Genomic DNA, 24,870 nt, shown 5'->3' on the forward strand with positions numbered 1-24,870 from the left:
GCCAGAGAGCCTGAAGATGCCCAAGCCTGTTCCGGTCCCCAGCAGTGCGGGTCAACACACGCCTTCCTATAGAGACCATTGTTTGTGGGAAGCCCAGGCAAGGAAGAGCGTACCCTCTTCCCACACCTGCCCAACCCCAGCCCTGCCTTCGCCGGGGGCACTGGGACCAGCGCGAGTCTCAGCAGCCCGGGAGCGGCTTTGGGGGAGTCGTGTGTATCCGCGAGCGCGTGTGCGTGAGGAGGAGAGCAAAGACGTGATTACTTCAGAATTTATTTAAGGGCCGGTGGAAACCACTGCAGCAGCTTCCAGGGGAAGCCCTCCTTTCAGAGGAAGAGGAGGTGGCGGCTGCCAAGGAGGAGGAGGAGGGGGGAGAGACGGAGGAGGAGGAGCAGCAGTAGCAACAGCACGAGGCAAGTGAGGAGAGAAGATGCTATAGCATCCGCACCGGCGTCCCGCAGGTTGGTTCTCCCCGCCAACTGATGCCAGCAAAGAGGCTTACAAAGAGGCTGGGAGCAGAAACTGGGTGGAGGGGGGTGGGGAGGGGTGACTGCTTGCCTTTCTGGGGAAGAAGCACCTCTTTGAAGTTAAACGAGACACCCTAGCTTGTAACTAGGCAGGGGGCCAGGAGGGGACCTGTCCTGCTTCTCCCATCCCTGGGGACTCGCTTCCCTTTCGCTTTGCAACTCCCGGCGGTAGCCATAAACTCTGGAGGAGCTCCGGGTGGAGGACTGCTGGAGAAATTCCCTTCCAGATACTCCTCAAGCTTTTTCCTAAAGCTCACATTCGGGGGTACAGCCTCTGGTGGCCAGGACGCGGAGGGGGAGCAGCGCCGCTTGGTTAAGTTTCTACAAGTCAAATCCAGTCCCCACTTCCCAGCTCCCCGCCCCAGGTCTCCAGCTGCACGCGGAGAGCTGCGGCTGCTCCGGCAATCGGGCCGCTGCTGCTTTAAGAGCCGCCTCCCCCTCTCCTCCCTTTGACAATGGTCTGAACCGAGCTCTGCTTCCCAAAGCAAAATTTGTAATATGCCATTTTTCCGATGGACGCTTCTCCTTTTGGCTGCTGACGGGGCCGCGGGAAGATGCCGAGTTTCTGCCACGCCACCCAGCCGGGGCACGTTCCGGGAGGACGCCCGGGCAAGCGAGTGTCTAAGCTGCCTTTCTCCTCCCGTTGCTAGGGAAGTGGTCCAGGAGTGCCGGGTGTGAGCCTCCCCTCTCGTCAAGCCGGAGACTGCGGTTGTCATTGATCAATTGAAGAAGCAGAATCCGAAATTACAGACATTAGGTACAGAAACTGTATTTGAGTTACACGGTTTCCCATCCGATTTATTTTTTCCTACCCCCTCCCCCTTCCCCCGGCCCCACCCCGCCCCCAGGGAAGATGAGATGCAAATTCCCTCCTTGTCAATTACTGTTTGTACCTTTTGCTTTCCACCCTCATCCTCTCCCTTCTCCTATTTCTCTACCTTCTCCCCACTTGGTTCTCTCCTACTGGGCAGGATGAAGAATTTTGGTGTGGAAATTATGAAGTCAACTTCTTCAGGGTGGTGGTGGGGGGGTGTGGCTGAGAGAGAACTGTCCAGCCCTGTGGGGTGAGCTGGCTCTTCGGCCATCTGTAAATGCACTGGGGTAAAGAAAGTGCAAAATGCTTCCATTAGAGGTGATAATAATACTTCCTGAGGACAGGGGACCTCAAAGAGTTAAATAGGAGGAGGAATATTCATGTAATGTAATCAGACAATGGCTAGAATTTCTTTCACCGAATTACTCCTTGTGGGTTAACTGAGGTGGAGATAGGTCAATTCTTAACACTAAATCTTTGCGGAAGAAACTAACTACAGAGAATAACTGCATCTTTGTCTCTAGCAGGATCCAAATCCTAATGATTTGTTTGAATAAAGTGATTCATTGACAGAAAAAAAGCCTTTTATTACACTGTCATATCTGAATAGGTACTGTTTGAACAGCACATATTGCTAAGAAACATATTGGATCTTGAAAGCCCTTGGGTAATGACTTCAGGGGACATTCAAAACTTTTATTTTGAAATCTGAGAGATTTAGAAGACAGTCAAGGTTATGTGTTAAGAATAAAGGAGTTGGTTTTCCTGGTATAAAATTCTTGAAGCTCAATTTAAGCACTGAGATAATTAAACCAACTAAGTTTATTATTTTTTTTCTTTTCACAATAAAATAAACAATTGCTTTAACTAGACCTTGAACCTTCAGTAATTTAATAAACAGTGCATTAACATCTAGAGGAGTGTAACTCAAATCAATTGGCTTTGGGGAGAGGATGAGGAAAAGGAAATTATCAAAGCAAATTGTAAATGTATGCCTTTTCTTGTTTTTCAAGAATCATGTGATCTATGCAGTTTTTAATATTGAAAATGATTCTAAAGTTAAAAGTAGTATACGAGAATGAACTAGACTTGAGATTGAATGACTACAGCCTTCTGGACTATGCAAGTTGCTTCAGATGTCATCCATTCTATAAGAGGGTGTTTAACTCTTACATTGAATACAGATTATTAATTGCTTTTAATACCCAAAATGTGCACTTAAGAAAAAAGTTATACTATATTTTAAGAAATATACAACTATTTTGTAATTTATATTAGACGGAATCTCAGTACTTTAGCAAGAAACTAAGTTAGCTCTTTAAAGTGGCCTTATTTTTCACAGACAGATTTCTTTCCTTTTAATTTTGGCGAAAAGATTTTAGATTTACTCATTTGAGTTGACTGTGAGGAAAATGAAGCATATATTCATCTTATTTCCTAAGTAACTTTTGCATAGTTTGATTTTTTTCAATTGAATTTTAGAAGTTTATAGTACCCGCTGGAATTAAACGTTTAGGCATGGAAGCAGCATGAATCATAAAGGTAAAATAGACTTTCTGCAGAGATGAATGTTGATAATTTTATGATACATACTTGAATTTGTAATAGCTGTTTATAATTTTACTTTGTGTTCTCAGTCAGGTATCCTATTGGAAGCTTACAATAGGCTTGTTTTAAAAAAAATGCCTGGATTATTATTCCTCTTTACAGAAGAGAAAATTGAAGTTTAGAGATGTGAAGTGACTTGCCCTGGTTCACATGCCTTAGGAGTAGAATTGAATCAAGTTCTTCTGGTGTAGATTTAGTAGACCTTCTAAATCCCTTAGCTGCTTCTCATCACAGCATCTTTCAACTAACTAAATCAAAGACCAGCTTTTATACTGATCTAAGAGGCTAAAGTTTGGAAATGTCTAATGTCCCACGGTGATGACAAACGTTTGTTAGAATTAGGGTAGTATATTCAGAAGAAAACTGTAGCTTAGGTAATCAGTGCAGTTATATTTTTCCTTGGAATTTAAAGTTGTTGTAAGTAATTCAGAGTAGAGATGGGCTGATAGCTTTCTTTCAGGGAGGATATGATTTAAAATATAGTTTTAAGAATGTTTAAGTGATCTTAAGTTTAAACCTTATAAGTGTTTTGGCACAGACTGTCACAGTGCTACCATTTCCTCCCTCAGTATTTTGTTTTAACTTTAAATGTCAAGAAGAAACACATTGGCTCCTGATCATGATTTCTCAGAATGACACAGCTGTTCAGTGTGTGGATTTCATGCATGGCATGTGAACTAATTGCTTTAAATATTCAAATGTGTTGGAATATTTTTTTTGTTTCTAGTTCTTTTTTAATTAATGCAAAGAAAATTTGTAGCAGTTAGAAAATAGTCTCTTTTTTTCCCCTTCTTTGCGATATATCATTTGAATGAAATTCAAAATGAAAAAGATACAAAAAGTGTATTTTCATTCATTAAGTGGTTAGCATTAATAGCAAATGTATGAATGTGAGTGTGTGTGTGTTTAAATGCATCCTATATATCTGCTCTGCGCTTTACTTTAGGGGGAATAAGAAATTGAACAAGTCAAGTTCTTGCCTTTGGGTAGCCCAGTGTTTTGAATGATGCTTTGATAATTCAAAGCATTATCTTCAATTGTCCTATAATTTACCTCCACATTATTATTATTATTATTTTTTGTATAGACTACCAGTCACAACATACCTTTCTTTGCCTTTTCAAAAGTTTCTCCTAGTTTTCAGTTGGCCCTGACCAAATAATTTACAGATAATTGAATTTTTCTCCTCAATAACCCAATTTATATGAAGAATCAGAAAAAAGTAATTAACTATTGAGCTGTTAAGTCTTGGCATTTTATTTGAAAATATCACGAGAAATATTTTCCCCAAGGACAGAAATATGCAGAAAGAAAAATGAATTGACCTTGCATTATAAAACCAAAGAATTCTTCAGGATCAACAACCCTGCCAAACCAGCCTTTCTCCACAACAGACTTCTGCAAAAGCAAGCCCTCTAATTAATAGCTGCTGGACTCAGTACAACAACTGAAATTGAGATGGGTTTGATTTTTTTTTAACATAAGATTGAAGAGAGAAAATGAGATAATTTCTGATTTTCAAAATGCCACACAATAAGTCACTGTTACACCTTTATGTCTGTGTTGTCTATTTTAAATAAATAAACAATTTAAAAATATTCTGAACAGTTCATTTATTTTATGACTGGTTGCTTCTGATTAGCAGCTAGGATGTGAAGTTACTACATTAGCTAATGCAATTTATGGCATCTGTTTTATGGAATATTTGAAAGAGTGTTAGTTTATATTGTTTGGATGGAAACCAGACAATACAGCACCCAGGAAACAAAGGAATATTAAGTGTAATTAGTAGGACAATACCCTAAACAAATTTATGTATCTGAGCCTATTTCATAATGCTTACGTCTAAGTCAGTCAGTATCACTTACCTCTCTGCATAGACTACTGTAGGAATTCAGGAAGAAAGCATATAAAAATAATAAAATGGAAGTCGTAAAGTCTAGTAGCTTTAAGTTAGTAGTAAATAACTTGCTGAAAAAATTAAAAAGTAAAAGCTGATTATTTTATAAAATTAATAATTATTTGTGGATTTTCTAAATGAAAGAATGAACATTAATTCATTCAATTATTTAAGTAATACAAACATCATTTACTTCCTACCTGTTAAATGCCAAACTCTGCTTGCTGTTCAATATAATAACAAATAAGGGTAAGATGGAGGTATTAGTTATAAGGTATTTGAAAGGTGCAGGGGAAGAAAGGTGTAATAAGGGTAGTAACATGTTACTATAAATTGAATTAGATTGGATAAATCATGAAAAAAAAAGTTTGAGAACTAGAGGAAATCAAGATATATTTTGTAGGCAGGAGATCTGTATGTTGTCATAAAAAGAGAAAGCATACTATTTGGAGGAAGTCAGTGAACCATATTTCATTGAGGTCAAATTTTTTAGCATGGTTGGAGTTGGGGCAGTGGGTAGAGGAGAGACAATTAGGCTGATGAACTACAAAGAGTCTGGTGAGTTGGGGGTCAGGTGGCAATATTGGAAACCTTTTCTTTACTAAGACTTCCCTCCCCTTTACTTTCTTTAAGCAATGATGTGTGAAGTGATGCCCACGATTAATGAGGACACCCCAATGAGCCAAAGGGGGTCCCAAAGCAGTGGCTCGGACTCAGACTCCCATTTTGAGCAACTGATGGTGAATATGCTAGATGAAAGGGATCGTCTTCTAGACACCCTTCGAGAGACCCAAGAAAGCCTCTCACTTGCCCAGCAAAGACTGCAGGATGTCATCTATGACAGAGATTCGCTCCAGAGACAGCTCAATTCAGCCCTGCCACAGGTATGCCTCCTGGGAGCATCTGTCCTTCCTATTGCAATTGAAAATGAGATAAGACCTAAATAAGCTTTGTTTAATTCCAATTCTTGCAACTGCTTTTCCCCTTAGCATATAGAATATGCAAATTTTGGTAAGAAAAATTTAAGAATAGATAACTAGTTCACATGAAACCTTGCCTCAAACAAAACTGTGGTATTTTGGTGGTGGGTGGTGCGAAGTGTGAGTTCCTATCTGGTCTTTCTCTTGAAAACTTAACTGTTTTTTGCTGGAGGTAGAAAACTACCTGTTGTTCAGCCTTTAATCATCAGAATGGGGGACTAAGTAGTTTTTTCTTACTTTTTAAATACTATCACGACATTTGGAAATACGTGTTTTAAATTTTCAGTTATGTGGTCTGTCTTTGGAAATGATTGTACTTTTGAAAGTGTGCTGGCCAATATTTTTTATTTGTCTTTCTTTAAAAATGCCTAACACCTGCTTAAAATTCTTGAACTTATTGATGTATTACCCTTTCTTCTGAAAAAAAAATTTCATTCAGTTTCTTTTGTTTAAATATTTTGGAAATAGGAGAAAAGGCAAAAGTTTAGTTTTATTCTCATAAACTTAAATAGTAATAGTAATGTTGCATGTAGTAATATTATTATACAAAATAACAGTGATCTTTTTAATATATTTTTGTCAAGTATTTTATTTTATACAAAAATAGAACATTTTAAGGATTTTTAGCTAATTTATACACAGAGTTAATAATGAAAATCAATTCTCTTATTTAAGAATAGCATAACTATATTTATTTTGGGTATGAGCAAAAGAATAGAATATGAGTGAGATTTTTAATAATCACTTCCCAATAAACTATATTTTTCTTTTAAATACAAGTTTGATTGGCCCTCTGCTTGAAAGACAGTATAGCAAAAGTTGAACAGTTGACCTCTCTCCATGAAGTTACATCTTCTAGGAAATATCTTTTCATAAGTATTGAAAATACATACTCAAAGTGGATAAAATTCTAAACCCAGCTGTACTATTGACTTGCAGTGTGAGTGTGATGTTGAGATATTTGTGACTCTCAGATATTCTGAAAGGATTACCTAGAATGCTCTGTCACATCCCTGTTAGGTAATTCCGTAACTCTATACAGATTACTCCTCTCCCAGTTCTTTTCATTTTCATTGTTTGTCTTGCGTTGAGATGCAATAATGCAATAGTAAAACTCTAGCCTATTGGTACACTGATTTGTTTAATCACAAAGAATGTTTTGATTCATTTCAGAAGAAAACTATCACATCTTCACCAAGATTATATTTTTTAAGTGAGACATTTCAGTCTTTGTTTTTCATAAGAATATTCATAGAATGAATACTGTCATGCTTACTCTCCTCTAAGATTATCTGAGTTGGTCAATGCTGTTGTTAAAGTGGAACCAATCCCACTACTCATTACCTTCTGTGACAGGCACAGAATAGGGCAATCATTTCTCTTTTTAGACAGAGTGTTTCATTAAGAAACCCAGGATCATAATTTTGTTGGGGGCAAGTTCAACACACTTTTATTATGTATTAACAACAGTCATCTGAAGTTTATAATTGAATTACATAATGATTGTGTGTTCCCCATATTCTCCACACTCTTCTTGGAAGTTGACTCTCTTTTCCTAAGTGTAGGACTTTACATGTATCCTGCCTACAGATATCTTTTTATATTTTATTCAAGTCTGATGCTGTCAATTTGGGATCCTAACACTATCAAAGTGATTCTAAGAATAATTTGAGTTTTTTTTCTATTCGTAAGAAAATGGGTGAGTAATTTATAAGGATGTTGTAAAAATAAAATACTAGAATAAGATATTGGGGGGAAAAGGAGAAAACTAGAAATGTTTTCATACATAATTATATTGTGTAGGTAAATTTCTTCTTAAAAGTACAGAAATGAAACATTTTCATTCTTGCATTCAGTTACATTGAAAATATAGATTATAATACATATAAATTTTAAAATTTTAATTACACTGGTGCACAGCATCTTCCAAACACTGTGTTTTAGAGTTCAGAATTTTCTCGATTTTCTGTATGTGTGTAATCTGTTATTATAGAACATTCCTGCAGCCAGATTCTGTGCAGCACCCTATAATTATATATGTTCATATTTCTGAAGAGAATTCTATGAATATTCCTACTGCATGGAAAACATAAAGACTATATAAGTGGTCTCATGTTAATACAGGTCTGGTTTTGCCACCAATCAAGTTTGCAACATACTCACAAATGAAATGTCAGTTTTCAGAGTGTTTAAGTTTTGGAATTATAGATTATGGATTATGAGCCTATGTATTTAGAGATATAGTTTCATAACATAGCTCTTTCATAAATACTTTAACATTTTTCAATATTTGTTTATATTTTATTAGAAATATTTAATACCCCTAGCAATCCATAGGTTCTTAAAGACCTAGTGATGGTCTTGACACTTTTTTTTAAGCAAGTATTTAATAACCTAATCTGTAACTTTAGGGCTATAAGTTTTCTGCAAGTAAGAGAGGAATATTCTTCTTTCATTGGTATCTTTGAATCTTTTTAAATACTTCATGAGCACTGTACCTGCACTACTTAGTAGCACTGAATTTGACATTTACCTGGAAGTAGAAAATGACCCCCATAATTTAAGTTTTGAGGCAGAAGTAAAGCATGTAAAATTGAAAACTACAATAACATAAAATGAAATTTGTTTTTGCAAACATGGGGTAGAATTCAGACTAGAGTCAAACTTTATGACATAGCATGTTTTCAGTTGCCTACTATGCAATATTTTTTAGTTGTTGATGATTTAGTGCTTTGCTTTAGTCACTTTCTCTCCTACCAGTTTTTATGCACAAATGCAGCAGTGAATTTAACAATCCTAACCATATATTTTGTAGTCATATTTTTTATTTTTCCATTATGTGATTGAGTGTAACTATGCTTAAAAGAGTACTAATAATTCCACATGATTCCACATCTCTAGGCCTGGTGTTTCTGTTACACACTCAGTTTTCTACCTTTCTAACACATAGATCTGTTTTAATATTTCACAGAATCTCAGGTTCAACATGCCTAAACTCAGTCCTCATCTGCCTCCCACTCCCTGCCTAAATCTGCTCTAACTCCTCCCCGAGACACCTGGGAGTCCTCACAGCTGAGGCTTCCTTCCTCATCTCTGAACTCACTCATCATTGGACCATACTGTTTTTACCTTTTAAATAAATTTCAAGTCTCTCTACTCTTTTCTGTTCTTTGGCACTGGGCTGTCAATGTCTTTTCTGTTCTCTGTCCTACCATTTCCACTTTTGTAAATGTGTCATGTTATATGCTTGAATAATGACACACTGTTTGCAGTGTCCTGACAAACTTCATGCTATTCCATTCTTTTTCCTTCATGTATTTTCCTCTCTGCCCATATGTTCTTCCTCAGTGTCTCTGTCTTGTTCATTTCCAGTTCTCACCAAGACTTTATCTATTCTAGAAGGCCTTTTCTGAACCTCCAAGATATGTCCTCTGTGTTTCTTACCCTTATTGTTTTCTCATTCTATTATCTGTTTATGTGCCTGTTTTCTACCCTTGACAATTAACTCCTTGAGAAGAGGAGCATATCTTAATCATCTATAACCCTCTGGATCAGGAGAGTACCAGATTCATAGTGAGGGCTTTTAAAGTAAAACTAAATTAAATGTGTATACATCTTGATGTAGAAAGAGCAAAAAGCTTGATAAAAGGAAGATCTAGTTTGTACTGTTTCTAACATACATTATCAGCTTCAGTCAGGACTTCAGATTTCCATGCTACAAAAGTGGTTAATACTAATACCTCATAGGGTAGTTTGTGATGATTAAAAAATAATATAAGTAAAAACTAATTGATTTATAAAGCATTAAATATGGAAATGTTTGCATTTCTTTTATCCAGGATGCCGAAAGATAAACTAATTTCTATATATTTGTGTCAATGAGCATTTGAACAATTTGCTAGGAATACTAATAAAATAGTCTTTAACATTTTGGAAAACAGAGCAAAAATTTACCTATTATTAATATATTTATTAAAAATATTTAAAGGAGAGATGAAAGGATGAAAGTTCCATTGCAAAAGGCTATTAGATTTAAAAGTTCAAAATTTCTTTTCAGCACCTTATTTAGCAATCATTGAGGGTCTTCCATGTATTTAAATGGTTATGTATGTTTGTATAGGAGATAGAAAAAGATGCAACATATTTTGGTTCCCAGAGAACTTAGGAAATAGAATTGCTGTGAAAAAATATATAAATGGATCCAAAATAATACAAAACCAGAAGATTATTAAAGTACTGAAAGTATGTGCACCATAATATTGACATGAGATTAACGTCAGAAAGTTTCATGTGGAAAGTGACATGAGAGAGAGATTTTTTAAGAAAAGGTTAGAAACGTCTAGAGGGTATCCATCAGGCATATAGTTGTGCAGACATGACCCTGCCATGGACATGTGAAGGGTTGGAATTCAGCCTATGTTCTGCTTTCCAGGCTAGGCTTGGGGTTCCTAATTCTCATAAAGGAGACAGATGAGCTAGCAGTGTCTCTGGTTTAAAAAGAAGACTAAATAGGAATTAAATAAGGAGCGTAACTAACATTTGTTTTTCTTGAAGGGCTGTAGGGTAGGAATGAAGTTTTGTATAGTGACAGTGGAAGAATGTAGCCTGCTCATATGTGTGGTAAAAGCTAAGGATAGACGTTTACATACAGGATAATCAGTATAAATTTGAGTGAACTAGTAACATGATAAGGTAATAACAAAGGAATATTATTCTGCCGTTTTAATTTAGGATGGATTATATATTATGTTTCAGCTATCTGTTGCTAAAATAATGCTATGTAACAAAGAACACAAAACCTCAGTGTCATGCAAAAAGATTGGCTTATGTAATTCTGCTGACCTGGATTGGTTGATCTTGGCTGGGCTCAGTATTTCATGGCAAAATTACAGGGAAGGATGAAGCATAGGTAATAACGTTAGCGCAATTGATATATCACAAATAGGTGCTAAAAATGTCATTTGGGTCATTATTATGTAGTAGAGCTTACTGTGGTAAGGTAAGAGTTCTGGTGAGGTGTGGGAATTTGAAATAGGATTGTGAACCTTGAAACTAAGAAAGACATGTAAATGTGAAGAATGTTAAGGAGAAAGTATGGACATAGCTAGATAATGAACTAAATGGGCAAGACTTTGGACTCGAGTTGGAAGATCTGAATTTGAACTGGAATTCTTCCACTTATTAACTGAATGATCATTGGTAAGTAACTTGACTTCTTTGAAGCTGTTTCCTTAATTGGAAGGAGAGAATAATATCTACCCTAGGAGTAGTTGAAAGGAAGAGTGTGTATGTGCTTCAGAAACCCTGAACATTAAAAAAAAATCAGGTGGTATTTTTCAAAACTTGGGACGTGTCAGTATACACATTGATGAGGAATTAAGTTAAAAGAGGCTACCTGTGGAGAAGAGGAATACATTTATATTTTCATATTTAAAATGCAAAATATTTAAGTGAAACTTACAGAGAGTGACAGAAGTCCCTTTTATTCTAGAGACACTCTAATTAGGTATCTTTTTGGCTTGCTACTTACTAGCTCAATAACCTTGGTCAAAGAAATTATTTCAAATAATGACAGAACCTGCCTCATACAATTATTATGAGAAATAAGTAAGCTGGAACATGTCAAATGATCAATTCAGTGCCTCACAGATAGTACATGCTCAATAAATGTTAAGTGCAGCTATTGGTGCTGTTATTATTACCACAGATATTATCATCATTATCCTCAGTCAACTTTAACTGCACTATTGAAAGCACTAAAAATCCTTACTCTCTGCAATCTTTATTAAATTTTGGAATCCTTTGATTTATTTTTTTTTAATCTTAACTGCACTCTCTTAAATGGTTTTCCCAAATTCTCCACTTCCTCTACGGCCAATCTTACATGTCCCTTGATTCAGTCAAACAACACCCTTCCTGTTGTGCTGAGAAGAAAACATCTGGATTGATTACCTTCCTTTTCAATGAAACCTAATGCCACCACCCTTGTTTTTGCCCTTGTATCTGTGAGAGAAAGATGCTGAATCTTTTGCTACCTCTTATTATAGTTATTCTTTTCTTAATCTGTTTTTATTTCTTCCAGTTATTTTTCCCCTGACTAAATGAAATGGTATTCATCTGCAGCCTTCATTTCCCACTATTTATATTCCTTTATTTCTCTTTATTTGTATCTCTTTCTTTTTTTAACCCTTATGATCAGGCTTCTATCATTACCATTCTTCTAAAAATATACTCCTGTATGCCACCAATGGATACATATTTTGCAAAATTAGTGATCCTCTTTCATTCTTCATACCCTGTGGCATCTCTGTGCCAAGATACGTTATTAATTATTTCATCTTGAAATCCCCATGTACTTAACTCTTCATAACCATTCCCTTTCTAGGCTACAAGGTATGTTGTTCTTCAATTCTCATATTTTCACCCCATACACTTATAGTCATAGTCATATTTATTTACCTACGTTCTCCAATCTTAAGCATTGTCCTTCTTGTTTAAGACTACTGATGCTTCCCTCTAAGTCCTTGATCCCCTCCTTCTCATCTCCACCTTTGCTTATTTTTTTCTGTCTCCAGTATCTTCAACTTCTCTCTCTCTGGTTACATGTTCAAGTCTATTCTTTAAAAGCACAATGATGACAAGTCTAATACCAATAAAAAAGTTCCTTGACCTGCGTCTCCACTTAGCTAATAATTTATGTTTTCTTTTCCTTTATTTCCTACTTGTCTGTTCTCACTGTCTCAATTTCTTTGTTTTTGCTTCACTTTTTATGCAACTGAGTCTGGCTTTCCCTCTAATTCCCTGCTGCAAATTATGTCACCAGTAACCAATTGATGAATGCGGTAGGTTTGTTTTATTAAAATTCACTGCAAAATTTGATACTGTGATTTATTCCCTTCTCAAAAAACACCTCCCACAACAAAAAACAAAACAAAACATTTTACTCTCTTAACTTTTATGACACCACACTGTCTTAAGTCATTTTTTACTGTTTTCTCCTATTTATTTTTCCTGTAGGCAATTCCTCATCTAGCTACTTTTTAAATGTTAAATGATAAATACAAGATGAATGATAGTAATAGTTGACTCCCCTATACCAGGCAATGTTTCCTGTAAGCATCCAGATATTAAAATGGGAGTCTGTCTTTCTGTTTGAAGGGAGGCTAAATAAGTGAGGTACAAGACTTTATTTGCAGGAGGTGCTAAGATATAATCAAACTAGTAAGTCCAGCATTAGTTCAAACTTCATTTTAAGACTCTACAAAGGTTGGTAAAGCTACAAGAGAGAATTGTTTTGGAAAGCTGTTGGTCTGCTATGCATAATCTACCACTCTGTATATAAGGCATGGGGTGATTCCTGTTAAACTTAACCAAGTGAGAAGAGTTTCAGGGAAAACATTCAGAGAGCTTGGTGTGTTTCCTCCAGAAGTTGAAGGATATAGAGGATAAAGTCTAAAAGCCACAGTTGTGGCTGGAGATGCCCCTGCCTCTGTGGTAGGCCAGAGCTGCATGTCAGGTAAGCTGCAGCTCCTCCAATATCAAGACAAAAGTTGGTGATCTTTTGAAGAGAACATGGGACCCTTAAAAGGGGAGCTTACTTAGGGTTATCTTTGTGTAAATCCACAGAGTAAGTAGACTGTTAGAAGCCCAGGTTTCCAAATGGTGAACAATGAGTGCCAAATTGGGAGATGGATTCCAGAGAAGAGACTGAGAGCAAATCAAGTAAAAGTGGGGAGAAACCTACAGAGTGGTTCTTGGAGAAAGCCACAAACACACTCTAGCAGGAGGATCCTTGATTGTGTATTTGCCATTTAGAAAGCTGTGACCATGGATGACAACTGGGTCACCCACATACCACTGTGATCTTCCTCTCAAATTTCCCCTTCATAGGTCCTCATTCTACAAGGGTCAGAAACTGTTGCTTTGGGTGGGGGATGTCAGAGTTAAGAGAGGCTACCATGCCCTATTCCTCCAGTGCAGACTTACCACAAAGCCTGAAACAAGCCTGAACTGTGTGCAAGGAGGGGAAAGCTTTAGGTTGGATAGGAACTCACAGCTGGTATATTATGCAGTCCCATATTGAACTAGAACTATGAAATCGCTACACTTTTTAATTTCAAAACAAAAGGACACATAATTTATTTCCTAAGCATGAGCAGAAAAGCTAAGATACCTGTCTGATTTCATTTGGGTTAATTTCTTCACCTGAGGGAATCAGAGATGTAATAATGCTAATTTCTGAATCCAGCTCATTAATTAAACTGGTTGGATGTATTATCTCAGTTAACCCTCAAAACATTCCAATGAATTTGTTATCACTATTATTCCCACTTTACAGAAGATAAAACTGAGGCACAGAGAAGTTAAGTAATCTGTTCAACCAGGATTCCATTTATGGCTTACTTTTGTTTTACTCTGATCCATATCCTTTATCTCATTATGTTAATCTAGATTTAAAGAACTATCAAACTTCTCTGCAAACCTTCTTTAGGAGACATGGGCCACTGAAAGAATTTCTCATGACTACTCCCAAGTTCTAATAAGCAAACAAAATTATTATCAATGAAAATGTGAAATGATTATTAGAGTTAGTATAATTATACTGAACACAATTATTTAAGGATCCCAAATCCTCATATTTATGATACCATGAATTTGCCTTTTTATGTATGGAGTGTACTTTATAGTCCATTAAGTCCATTTAATAAGGAAGAAGAGTATAGGTTCCATGGAAAAATATTTAACTAGAAATTATATTACCTGGATATCAGTTTCAACTTTGCCAAACCCTGTGACAATAGAAAACCACTGAATTTCTTACACTTCTGTTAACTTACTTATAAAAGAGTGAATTCTATACCCTTAACATGTTATACACTTTTGCCAATTTCAAATGATTATAAAGGGCATACACCTCACCTTTATTAATTTAGTCAGAGCTATTTAATAAACAATTATTATTTATTCAAGAAATATTTTAGGGCCTACTCTGTGTTAGGTTCTGTGCTTACAGTAGAGTGTTGCTTCACATATATTATTTATCTTATATATGATATGATACAATATATGTTATATATCTTATCTCATATATTATATATGCATCATATATATATGTATATAATCTTAAGAACTTGGCCAAATATGGTTTTTAGGCATATGTTGTGATAATAAGAAGGCAATGCCTACAATTCCATAAATATTACATTTATTTATAAATTGTTTAAAACTGACTATTATTTCTAGTTATTTCATTGTCTTTTATCCTCTACTGTGATGAATTGTCCATATTTCTAGAATAGCCCAGTTCCCTCTCTGGTGTTCCAGATCTCATCCCCTCTTGCTATTCTAGGACAAAACCTTTTTCCCTCTTTTTCTTATGTTACCAATATTTCCATCTCTAATGGATTATAACCAATACCATTAAATATTCTTATATTTCCCCCACTTAAAAAATCTATTAACAACCCTGTCCTACCAAGCTATCACCCATTTGTCTATCTTTCCCTTTGCAGCAAGAGTTAAATTTTTTTTCCTACACTTGTTCTAATTTCTCTCCTATCATTTCTCTTGAAGCCACACCACTCGGGCATTCACTACATCAATTTCATCTAAACTGCTCTTGCAAGCATTAATATTACCTCCGTATTGCTAAATCCAGTAATCAATTCTGTTTCCATTTCGTTTATCAGTGGACACAGAGATCTCCCCTGCTTCCTTGAAACACGTTCTGCATTAGGCTCTAGGACAGCTCACTTGCCTCGTTTTCCTCCCACCTCATTGGTCACTCCTCAGTCTTTCTTGTTAGTTACTCCTCATCCTCCTGGCTCATTAATACTTGATTAGTTCTGGGCTCAATTCCTGTACCTTTTCTCTTTTAATCTCTACTGATAGCATTGATGATCTCTTCCATCTCCTGGCCTTTAAGTACCATCTAAATGTTGATGACACTGGAATTTACGTTTCTAATCCAGAAATTTTCTCTGACTTTTAGACTGATACTATCAAATGTAGAAAGTTAACGTATCTAAAACTGAGTCCATGATCTTCACTTAGTCTTCTGCATCTCAATTAAAAGCAATGTCAATCTTAGATTGGCTTAGGCCAAAACCTCAGTGTCTTATTTTGCTTATATTCTGTATTCAATATAGCAGTTAAGCCTCTTGTTCTGTCTTCAAAGTATATGTAGAACTGAACTACCATAATCACCTCTACAACTGCATCTTTTTTTTTTTTCACTTTCCATTCCACCTTATTCTTTTTTTTTTTAATTGAAGTATAGTGAATTTACAATGTTGTGTCAAATCCTGGTATACAGCATAGTAGTCCAGTCATACATATACATATATATATTGGTTCTCATATGCTTTTTCATTATAAGTTACTACAAGATATTGAAGATAGTTCCCTGTGCTATATACAGTATAAACTTATTGTTTATCTATTTTATATACAGTAGTTAGTATCTGCAAATCTCGAACTTCCAATTTATCCCTTACAACTGCATCTTAAAAGATGGAGACCAGGATTTTCCTAACTGGTCTGCTTGCTCATATCCTTGCACCTTATCAGTCTATTGGGAAAAGACAGCAAGAGAGATCTTGATTCTGACAAAAGGTAAGTCAGATTTTGTTTCACATCTGCTCAAATCTCTGAAATGCTTTCCATCTCAGTGTAAAAGCTCAGGTCTTTGGTTCAGAGGTCTAACATCTGCCCCCTCCTCTTTACCTGTCTGATATCATCTTTTGCTGTTTTCTAGCTCACTAACTCTACTCCTGCCATCCTGATGTTATTGCTGTTCAAGATGTCAGGTATTCACCTGCCTTAGAGACTTTGAACTGGCTCTTCCCTAGGCCTGGGAAAGTTGCTCCCCATAAAACTATGTGGCATGTTCTCTCAGCTCATTCAGGGCCTTACTCAGCTATCACCTTCTCAGTGAGGCCATGCTTGATCACCTATTTATAAAGTTATAACAGCCCCCTCCTTAATACTCCCAGGCCTTCTCTGCTTTCACTCCACAGTGCTTATAAACATCCAACACAGTGCATATTTTATTTCTTTGTCTTGTTTATTATCTCTTTCTCCCTCCACTAGATTCTTTGCCCTGAAGCCAAGGGATTCTTTTTTAATGGTTCACAGCTGTAATTTCTGCCTACAACAGTATCTGGCATTTAGTTGTTCAAAAATACTAAATAATAAAATGAAAACAAAAATTATTCCTTTGCTTGTTGAACACATTCTCTATATTCTGTGCTTATTTGACAAGTTATATAGTCATAAACATACTAGACAGAATCTGTTAGATATCTTGATAAAACAAGAGAACATATACAATTTACAGAGTTTTATGGCTAAAGTGTTTATAATGCTAAAGTCATAAATATATGTGAGGCTGATGTTGATACTGCACTTCGAAGCCCCTTCTAGAATGAAGTAGGTTTTATGTCAAGATGTGGTGACATTTTGAATATTTTAAAAATCAGAGCATGTAAGATCAGAATGTAAATGATTTACTTTGAAGATATGAATAAGAGATATTAATCCAAGTTTTTTTGACTTCATATTCCATTTCTTTTCACAATTTTTATGTCCTTTTACTAAGGAGTTTATTTCTTAAATTAAGCCAGCTTTCAAAAAAGAAATGGAATAAAGAGCTTTGTGATATTATAATACCACTACCACTATTTAATATCTATATCTGACTTCCATTTTATGAAAAAACAAAAATAAAAGTAGAACATTTTGGTTCATTTTTATTTTTGAAGCAGTTTATTATCATTATTTTTATTGCTTACTCTCACTTTCATTCTCTCAAAAAGAATTACATTAAGAGAAACACAGCTATCTGTATCCTCAAGGTGAATTTCTAACCTGTTAGCCACTAAATTTTATAGTCTAATTTGGTATACTTAATATTAATTATTAATCATACATATGATTCATTTGTTTTTGCTAATCTTTGAAGAGAAATTCTAGATTAAGTAACAGAGATGTTAAAATTCACATTTTTTACTTTTCTTGGATATTTCTCTTCAGAGCCTTAAGGTTTAAAGCTAGGTAGCAACAAAAAATTGCTGTAGTTTGGGAAAAGAGAGTTTAGAACTACCATTGTGGAATTCTTTCAAAACATGACTATCCACTCCTAGCTAACTATATTATATATCTTTGTATTGATCCCTGAAATGAAGTTTATAAAACAGTGACTCTGTACTGGCTTATGTTGTATGGCCCTTAGTAAGTCCTTAATATTTCTTGTCTGATCACTTAAGTCATAAAGATTATGCAATTTAATCTTAGTGAAGATTAGCAGGCCAAAGGTACGTAGGGCCTGAATTTTAAATTACTCTCTGAATTGTAATTCAAATTTTATTTGTGACTCTAGTAATTTTTTTTTACATCAAAGTCCTCTAATTTCCTCCAAACATGACAGAATTTATTGAGTAAGATTCTGAATGATAGGTCATTTCTTTCTCCTTGAATTAGGACACATTTTCCCCCAAATGAAAATTTTAAATCTTTTTTTTTTTTTTTTGCCTCTTATGATGTCAGATCCTTTACACTAGAACTCAGAATGGGTGCTATGGAAATAAGGTATATCTCATCTCTCTTGGCTCCCATCCCTTCCTCTTACTCTTCCTGGGAGGTAGTCAGGTTGTCTTCAAAAACAAGTATCTGGATTGACAAATATTCCTAGTGTATTTGGCAGAAGATGACTTCTGCTTTGAAGTTTTCTTTGCTTGCAACCTTGTTATGTTTGATGTTAATTAGAGGAAATTATTCAAAAATAGATGTCATTAGAATTTGACACCACATTGTTCTACAGTAAACTAATTTTTCTGGATTATTTTTACCTATGATCCTTCCTTTTTATGCCCACGTTTAGGGTAATCTGCTTTAATTAAGATATGTAAAACTTTGGCTCAAAATTTTATCTATTCTAGTGAGAGTTTAGAAAAGACATTTATCTTTTGGTGACTTACAACAGACTTTTAATTGACCAAGTTAAAAAAAATGCTGGTTATTAATTTTAAAGTTTTTTATGATGGTCTTACCTAGTGATCCATTTCTATAATAAAGGGGATCAATTAGTTCCAAATAATAGTAAGATTATTTTACCCTTGTTTATTTTGTATACGGGAAACATTATTTAACAATTCTTATTTAAAATGTCATTTAAAGCATTTTCTTGTCTGGTATATACTTTTCTTAGAATATGGTCCTATGAACTATATTCAAGCTGTACAAAATAATCCATGGCAATCCATTGCTAGAGTGAGAAGAAACTTATCTAGTAGTATCTTTTTTAGTCTAAGAGACATGATCTCTAAAATCACATTTTTAAGTAACATTGCTAAGTAAATTTAATTTTTCTTCTAAAAATGTAACTTCATTTTCCAATTGCAAGTCTAAAGTTTTATGTTTGGTATAATCACAAGTTTTAATCACTCCCAATGTGATGATAGATTTTCTACTTCTCTTTATAATTCTAATAACTTTTGCATATGTTTTGAGACTATTAGTTGTATTAGACTGTATCACTGTTTTCTCTTCATGGCCAATTTAACATTATGTCATCATGAAGTATCCTAGCCTGGCATTGTCTTACAAATTCTACTGTGTCTGATTTTAATAGTATTATAACAGATTTATTTTTTGTCAGTGTTTGCACTGGGCACCTTTTTCCATCCTTTTACTTTCAGTATGTGTATCTGTGTCTTTACATGTATCACCATGTATCACCCACAAATAGCAAACAGTTTCTAGATTTTATATTTAAAGCAGTCTATCAGCCTTTCTCATTTAATTATTTAGTCTCTTTATATTTATTGTGATTACTTGTACATTAGTAACTTAATCTACTATCTCACTAAGGGATTTCTCTTTTCCCTGCATTTTTATATTCCTATCATTAACTAACAATTCATGTCTCCTTTTGAATCGATTAAATTTTTTTTTTTAATCACTGAATTTTTCCCCTCTATTACTCTGGCAGTTTTATACCCTTTTGCCATTATTTTAACAGGTAACGTGCAAATTGCAACGTCCATCCTCAGTGTACCAAAGTGTAATATTAATGTGTACTTTTCCTGCTTTATATTTCCATGTGTGAATGTGTAGATATTATTTCATAGTTGTCTACAGGTAATATTTCTTTAGGTTTATTAACATATTTACCATTTATGTTACTAATCACTCTCTGGATCTCAAGTCTTTGTGTGAGATAATTTTTATTTTTCCTGAAGAAAAACCTTCAATATTTCCTTCGTGTACATCTTAAGATGAGTTATTTCTCAGCTTAGGACTTTCTGAATATGCCTTTATTTCACTTCTATTCCCAAAGGATGTTTTCACTGGATATAGAATTTTAGGTTAGTGATTATTTTCTTTTGGCACTCTTAACATATAATTTTATTCTGACCATCATCATTACTATTGAGAAGGCAGTTGCCAATTTAATTGTTGACTCTGAGGGTAAATTGTACTTTTTTGTTTGTTTTTCTCTTTAGCTGCTTTAAAGACTTATTTTTAAGAAGTTTTACTATCATATGCTTAAATGTATTTCTTTTTATTTTTCTTTTTTTCTTGTCCATAGGGACTTTTGACATTGTCAGTTAATGCCTTTTATGAGTTTGGGAAAATTTTTCTCATTTTTAAAAATATTGGCTACTGTCATATTCTGTTTTCCCTTTCATTCTGGAATTCTACTTCCCATATGCTTATTCTTCTCATTTTATATTGTATGCCTCTTGGCCCTTTTCTGCATTTTCTTCTCTTTGTCTCTCTATGATTCATTAGGAATCTTATTTGTAACTATCTTTTGGTTCACTAATTTCTTCTGTTGTATCTAATTTACTGATGAGCCCATTTATTTGGTTCTTTATTTTGTTTACTGTCCTTTTCAATCCTACAATTTCCATTTGTTTCATTTTTTAATTTCCAATTTCCTGTGAAAATTTACAATCTTATCTTTTATCACCTTGATCACTGGAGGCACAGTTATTTTGTCTTTTAGATAACTTCAATATCTATAACTCCTATGATCTATCACATCTCATGTGCATGGTTATTTTTGACTGTGTGGCAGTCATTTTATTTGTAAAATTGTTAGTGGAAGTCATTTTAGTTCTAGAGCTTTACTATTTTTCTCTAAAGGGAACATCTGTTTGTTTTGGCCAGGTGGCTGAGGAAAATTGCAATCCTTAATCACCTCTATTCAAATAATTCCTGGAAAGATCCATCATCCAGGGATTGTTTCTTCTAGAGTACAGCTCTTCAGAGTCTCAACTACAAATGAGGAGGATTCACCAGGGCCAATCTATCTTGTCAGGAATTGACTCCAATTCCTGTCCCTCTAACTCCATGAAGCTGCCAAGTGTGCTAAGCCAGTCCCTCTAAAATTAGGAAAAGAGAAAACTTAAATGTCTGAGACGTAACTTTCCACCAACCCTAAACTCTCAATCTTTCACTATCTTTTTTTGTTATATTAGGTTATAAGTGAATCTAAAATTTAAAAATTAGGGAACATTTGTAGATCAATAAAGCTGGTCCAATTTGCACAGTCTGCCATAAGTCTATGAGCTTTAATGAGCTCGGTAAATGTAATTAATCAAAAAAACAGCTTAAAGCAATTTTCTTAAAATAAACATGTCCATTTTTGTGAAAAAATAAGCAATTATCTTTCTTAATTCATTTTCTGACTCCTAGTCTTGTTACCTATTCCTGCTAGGATTCTGGATGTCAATAAATATTCCAACAGTGTTCAAAATAATATGTTTTTCCTCAAGCATTTCCTCCTTCACATACATTCTCCTTGCAGCTTCAAAATTATCTATTTAAAAAGCAAATCTGACTGTGCTGCTCCCTTTCTTAAAATGCTTCCGTGCCCACAAAAAACCCCCCCCAAAACAAACAAAAAACCTCTCAAAACTACTCAGAACAATAAACTAATTCATTAAGGTCACAGACTAAAAGATGAAGATACAAACATTGGTTGTGTTTCTATATAGTATCAAAAAGTAATCAAAAACAAATTAAGAAAACAATTTCAACCACAGTAGTATCAAAAATAGTAAATAATTGAGAATAAATTTAACAAACATAACCTTTTACGTATTAAAACTTCAAACTGAAAACACACACTAAGAATAACAAAATATTGCTAAGAAAAATTAAAGGAGATCTAAACAGATGGAGAGCCATTCCACGTTCATGTCTTAGAAGACTCAAAATTAAGATAGCACATATGCACAGATTGGTCTATAGATTGCGCACAATTTCTATCAAAATGTCAGCAGGCTTTTTTTCAGGAAGGGAGAAGTTGATTCTAAAATTTATGTGGAAAGGCAAAGGACCTAGAATAGCAAAAACAGTCTTGAAGTGTGATAGCAAAGTTGAAGGACTTATACTTACTGAGTTCACAACTTATCCTAAAAGTGCTGTAGATATCTTAAAGATAAACATCCTTGAAATAGATTAAGTATAGACATAAGGATAGAACAATGGAAAACAAGAGAAAGTACAAAAACAAACTCTTAGATTTATGGTCAATTGATTTTCAACAAATGTACCACGACAGTTCAATGTGGAAAAGATAGTCTTTTCAACAAATGATGCTGGAATAATTAGATATTCACATAAAAATATTCATTCATGTTTTTATCTCATATCATACACAAAATATAACTCAAAATGGCCCAGAGACCACATTTTAGAAGAAGAAAAATAGGAGAAAATCTTTCAGACCTTGGATTAGGCAAAGATACATGACCTTTAAAAACATAATCCATAAAAAACTGATAAATTGTACTTCATCAAAATTTTAAAAAATTATACTTTATAAGGCAAATTAAGAAAATAAAAAGACAAAGACAACTGGGAGAAAGTATTTTTCAAATAATTTATCTGTTAAAGGACTTGTATTCAGAATATACAAGGAACTCTCACAGGTCAATGATAAGAACATAACTAAAATATCCCTAAACAGAAAGTTAACATCAGCAGCATGGCCCACTAATATTCCCTCACTCATACACCCCCCATCTACAACGACAGTTTGGCCTCCATTTGTGGGTTAAAGTGACTTTGTGGAAGCTGTGGGATCCAGTACCATATGCCAAGGGACCTGGAAGGAATCTCACCCACTTGCACATTGGGTAATAGACATACAGACCTTGGTCCCAACAGTAGATCCTGCAGTGGCCCATGAACTGTCACCAGCCCCTCTTGACAGTGGTCCAGGGGCCTCTGGAAGACACTGTCTTAGACAATCACCCACAATCGAGAGAGCCTTTGTGGAAGCACAGGATTCCAGTGGACGAGAATTCAGTCATGAGAGAGAAAGAAGGAAATCCTGCCATTTGCAACAACATGGATGGAACTTGAGGGCATTATGCTAAGTGAAATAAGCCAGAGAAAAACAAATACTATATGAAGTCATTTACATGTGGAATCTAAAAAAGCCAAAAATTAAAAAAAAAAAAAGACTGTAGAATGGTGGTTGCCAGGGGCTGGGGGATGGTATGTGGAGGAAGAATGGGGAGATGTTGCTTCAAGTTACAAGATGAATAATTTCTGGGGATCTAACGTATAGCATGGTGACTATAGTTAATAATACTGTATTAAATACTTGAAAGTTGCTGAGAGTGTAGATCTTATATGCTCTCAGCACTAGGAATAGATGGTAATTATTTGAGGTGATGGAGGTGTTAACTAATCCTACTGTGATAATCATTTTATGATGTATAAGTGTATCAAATCATCTTGTTGTACACCTTAAAGCTACACAATGTTATACATTAATTATATCTCAATAAAGCTGGAAAAAATAGATACTGGAAAATTAAAAATTTGGCAAAAAATTTGAATAGATGTTTTACCAGTCATGATAAATGGATGTCAATGAGCACATGTTAATATACTCAGCACCTTTAGTCACTAGGAATTTCAAATTGAAACCAAATGAGATTGTACTTTACACCCATGAGAATGTTATAATAAAAAAGACAGCCAATACCAAGTATTGATGTTGTAGAGAACCCAGAACGTCCATAAATTAATTGGCATTTAATACGGTGCAACCACTATCAAAACCGTTTTGATGGTTTCCTAAAAAAGTTAAACATAAATTTCCCTCTTAGATATCTACCCAAGAGAAATGAAAACATATATCCACATACAGCCTGTTTACAAATGTTCCTAACAGCATTATTCATAATCACCAAAAATGGAAGTGGCACAAACATCCCTCAACTGGCAAATGTATAAATGAAATACTGTATATCCATACAGTGAAATGCTATTCAGCAATACCATTAACAAACCACTGATCCTACAGCATAAATGAAGCTAAAAGGCAACACACTAAGTGAAAGATGTCAGCCACAAAAGATCACATAGAGTATGATTCCATATGTATGAAATACCTAGAAAAGGCAAAGCTATAGAGATGGAATGTAGATTAATGGTTTCCCAGGGATGAGGTGGGACTATGAAGTGACTGAAAATGAGCACTAGGGATCTTCCTGGGGTAATAGGAATATTCTAAAATTGTATTTTGGTGACAATTATATAACTTTGTTAATTTATTAAAATCATGGCATTGTATACTTCAAGCAGATGAATTTTATGGTGTTTAAGGTATTTCTCAATGAAAATGTTAGAAAACTACGTTCCCATGGCTCCCAGTCATTTATCTAGGACAGTTTTCACAAACTTGACTGAAAATGAGATTCACAGTGCACGTTGACAATGACATCATCTTCTCTGCCTATTTTATTTTCATATTTTTAACAATCACTTTGGATAACTCATATAATTAGATTTGGAAAACACTAATCTGGAAAATAAATTATTAATCTTCTTACTGTATCTCTAAATCTGACCTCAAATCTGCCTCTCTTCCTCCTCATATTCTGCCACTGTCTGCCTCAGAACTTAAAATACAAGAATACAATAAACTTATTATGTCTTCCTCAGTGTCATTTCATGTATTTGTTCCCTCCAAAAGCAATGTAATCTCTCAGAATATAGAGATTTTATCTTAAATTT

The 24,870-nt window shown here is 34.8% G+C and overlaps 1 protein-coding gene across 2 annotated transcripts in view; it reads left to right on the top strand.

The window, feature by feature from the left end:
• Positions 1-1,028: 1,028 nt before the first annotated feature.
• Positions 1,029-24,870, top strand: part of PPFIA2 (PTPRF interacting protein alpha 2) — a 391,656-nt gene continuing 367,814 nt past the window's right edge. For both annotated transcript variants that reach the window (XM_072973329.1, XM_006197860.4), the window contains exons 1-2: positions 1,029-1,281; positions 5,480-5,730. In XM_072973329.1, coding sequence (XP_072829430.1) covers positions 5,482-5,730 — 249 coding nt within the window. In that variant the 5' untranslated portion in view covers positions 1,029-1,281; positions 5,480-5,481. The remainder of the gene's footprint in view (positions 1,282-5,479; positions 5,731-24,870) is intronic.

Source organism: Vicugna pacos, chromosome 12 (genome assembly GCF_048564905.1).
Source record: "Vicugna pacos chromosome 12, VicPac4, whole genome shotgun sequence".
NCBI classification, from domain to species: Eukaryota; Metazoa; Chordata; class Mammalia; order Artiodactyla; family Camelidae; genus Vicugna; species Vicugna pacos.